The sequence below is a fragment of the Limulus polyphemus genome, unplaced genomic scaffold (assembly GCF_000517525.1).
Source record: "Limulus polyphemus unplaced genomic scaffold, Limulus_polyphemus-2.1.2 Scaffold2935, whole genome shotgun sequence".
Lineage (NCBI taxonomy): Eukaryota > Metazoa > Arthropoda > Merostomata > Xiphosura > Limulidae > Limulus > Limulus polyphemus.
Genome location: NW_013668545.1, coordinates 100,423 through 104,302, shown reverse-complemented (window position 1 = coordinate 104,302; position 3,880 = coordinate 100,423). Strand labels below are relative to the sequence as shown.

The 3,880-nt window shown below is 33.1% G+C and overlaps 1 protein-coding gene across 1 annotated transcript in view; it reads right to left on the bottom strand.

The window, feature by feature from the left end:
- LOC106468252 (THO complex subunit 3-like) overlaps nucleotides 1–1,971 on the bottom strand; it is a 46,002-nt gene extending 44,031 nt beyond the window's left edge. The window contains exon 1 of the mRNA XM_022396579.1: nucleotides 1,778–1,971. Within this exon, the coding sequence (XP_022252287.1) occupies nucleotides 1,778–1,957 (180 nt within the window). The 5' untranslated portion in view covers nucleotides 1,958–1,971. The remainder of the gene's footprint in view (nucleotides 1–1,777) is intronic.
- Between the last annotated feature and the right edge of the window lie 1,909 nt (nucleotides 1,972–3,880).

Genomic DNA, 3,880 nt, shown 5'->3' with positions numbered 1-3,880 from the left:
TCAAGCTCTAAATTTTAAATCTATCATATTGACATGTTTTGACTTAACTGTGAATATATTAACAATAATGAGGTAAAAGTATGAAACACTTATTTTACAAACTGCAATATTCATTTATTAAGTGCTATCACAAAAAAACTCTTTTAGAATGGTTGGGTAATAATAATAGAGCTCATAAACACTTTCTGCCTGCAAACAGTATCATGTTTTTAGAATGCTGAAATATTTTGCAACAAGTTGAATCTAAACACATCATATGGAAAAGCAGTTTCAAAAATCAAGATTTGATCAAAGCTGAATTTTAGTGTTTTAATTTTATTCTGAAGTTTAATTTACTGGATGGGATGACTTAGATGTATCATTAAGTCCCTTCATGTCCTTAAATTATATGTACATGTATATATATAGAGAGAGAGGGAGAGAGAGAGATACACACTCACAAATATACACATACATATAATAGAATAAATAAAAATAAAAGACAATTCTGAGCATGAATGTTGAGCAAAAATCTCAAGTTTTGACGCAGAAAAAAGCAGCTGCATGTGACCAAAAAATCAGGACAAAAATATTCTCATCACAAATTGTTTCAAATTACTTGGACCATTAACAGTTAAGCAGAGCATTTCTTTGTCTATATTAAAAAAACTAAACCAATATTCACAGTACTTAAAATTAATTTGTGTAATTTGAACTAAAATTGGAAATTAAAACTGAAAAAGCTCAAAAGTATTCAACTAAAACTTTAAGCAGTAGCAATTTTCAAGGCAATTACTGCAACAGTAAGTGCTGGAAAATGCTGTTTTCACAGTAGTTTGGTATGAAAATGCTATTGTCATAGAAGTTAAATAATACACTAATTCTATGGAAGTTTTAAGTTTTATTGCAACATTAGTACATTTAATTTACATCCAAGATGAAAATAAGTGATACTAATGGATTTATCAATTTTACAATATTATTCAAGATGGACATGAATCTTGGCATTACATTCAAAGTATGATGTTATGCTTTGTTCATTTCTATGTGATGGACTGTATTACTTATTGTTTACTTATCACATTAGGACTATAAATACAAGGGCATATGACTATGAGTATGACTATCAGGACATCAACAACTTTCGGATGCTTCATCTTGTAATTCAATTTCAAGGAATGATCCCCTTACTATAAAAAGCGAAATGACAAAGAAAATAGCATTTTCCAGTTCTTATTGCCACAGTACGACTAATATTATTAGTAATATTACTAGTAATAGCTAGAAAACAGCCTGTACCAAAACATTTGGGTCCTTAACTTAAGGCTTAAGTTTATTTAACTGCAGTTTGATATTGGCCTGAGTTAGTATTAAACTATTATTACATTTTATTATTAGTATGAAGATAGACCAAACATTGTTTGCTACTAAATAACTCTTTTTCAAAGTTGTAACTTATATTTATAAATTAGTTGTTTCCAAACTGTCAAGTTGTTAGTGTTACAACTTACGCTTTGCAGTGTTACTGTTAGGGGTGTCATGAGAATTTCACTTTCACCAAACGAAGACTAAATAAGAACATGAAAAATAAATTTACAGAAATTGAAAATATGTTGCATGCGACAGCAGGGGTGTTGCGCAAATCAATGTAAGTGGGTTAGGGTGTTGTTGGTGAAAAAATTTTGGGTACCACTGTTAGTGTTATAACATTTCTAGTTAAGTGTTAAAATAAAACTGTTACTGAACTGTTGACTACAGTACAACAAAAAACAACAACAACGTAATTTGTAAAGATTACCAATCGATCTCTGTCCAGTACAAATATTGAAACTGTTTTATCAAAACTTCCAGATGCTAAACGCCTTCCATCACAGTTCCAGTCAACGCTATGCACCTTAGAAGAATGGGCTTGAAAATCTTTCACTTTACAATTACTTTGAAAATAATTACGCATTGATGATGCATGTGAAGGCGCCATTTTTCAAACAGATATAATTTTATGTTCATCCACTAGATGGCGCTTAGTAAAATAGAGAAAACTGTCACTGGGTACATTTCGTATTAATTCAAATCTGTCAATGTATAAATAAATGTTCTGATGCCTACATTGTCATATATAATTGTTTGTTTGTTTGTTTTGAATTTCGCGCAAAGCAGATTACAGTGTTTACATCACCATTCAGTGTTTTGACTTACTTTTGGCTAATACAACTACCATCACATTTTGGCTGTCTAGTCAGAAAAAAGTTGTTTCTGTACTGGTGATATGTACCAAAACTACACAGAATCCCCAAGCTTTATAGTTCATTCTTTCACTGTTTTACTACAACATCTCTTCTATTGCATGACAAACTTTCCTGGCTGTTGACGTACAAATTCATGTGCATTAACTATTGTAGAATTTAACCACTCCATATATTCTTATGGACATTGTGGCATATCTGCTCTGAGAGGTGAACCATATACCACGTCCACACGAAGCTGCATTTCTCGACCAAACGTGAACATGTTCTATGAACAACTAACTAATCAACCTCTTTTCTATTGTATAATATACCATCATGATGTGTGGCAAGTATTAATACAAGCCAGTTATTTCAGCATTAACAAACTTTGCAAGCATCTGCTTTTGTATTTTCTATTGCTCTTTATGTTAAACCATCAGGCTTGGGGATGATGAAGTACACATCTTCACCACAAATAACACTCTACACAACTCAGGGAAAATTCACTCCTGAAATTGACTCCTTTATTCATGATAATGTCTTCAGAAGAGCCAATGCATTATCAACAGATTAAGCTAATATATCAACCAATAGATAGGTTTCTTCTACTCTGTGAAGTAATGGATAATGACCAGCACATACTGATTATCTCATTCAGTCTCTGGGAGGGGACCAACAATATACAGGGTTATTCTCTGAAATGGAAAATCAACAAGTATATGCCCAAGTTTCCCTTTCCTAGCTGGTTTTTACTCTGAGCAGTGCACGTAGTGCAATGTTTACATCACCATTCAATGTCTTCACTTACTTCAGAGCTACTATCATATCTTAGCACAGTATCTGTAACATCCACCCCATGCATTATGCAAAGTCTGAAATATTTCGTGCTTGAGAGCTCTGAAGATCAATAGGTGCAAAACAAGTTGGGAACTAGGTCTTGATGGTTTATATCACTGATACAGCACACCTTCTTCTACTCATAACTGCTTATACAAGTGCACAGATTGTGTGCATTCACCATAAGTTCCTCAATCTGTTCTGACCATGTTTCATATTGCTGTAAACAAAGGGTACCCATGCTGATTTGAGTCATGCAGTTGCTGTACCTGGAACTTATGAAGCATTAATTGCAGTACCTAATATGGTTTGATGTCATGTTTTGTGGTACTTACTTTAAATACAACATACTGTTTAGGGTCAGGATATTCAATGAATGGACTAGACTTTTACTATGTTGTAAGAAATCCATCAACATTCCCACATTGCAGGAACAGGTGGTAATGTATAACAAAGTTTCACTTTCTCTTGTATTTTGGTCCAACAAGCAACTCTACCTTCTGGATTTTTAAAGTTAACGAGCCACTTCATCAACACATTGTTCACATATGATGAGCCTTCTACCATATAAGTAATAAAGTTAATATTTAATGTATACTACAATTACAAGCAGCTCTTTGTTTGTAGTGCGGTATCTGCATTCAGGAGCTATCAGCATATGACTAGAATATCCAATTACACGTTCCACTCTTTCCTGCAGCTGGAACAATATCACTTTTGTTAACATCAGTATACAGGTGGAATTCACAATCTCATTTTGTGAATGTCTACACAGAAGCTTCTACTAAAGCCGATTTTAATGACTGAAACACAATCTAAAGTCCAACAGGCCTAAAACT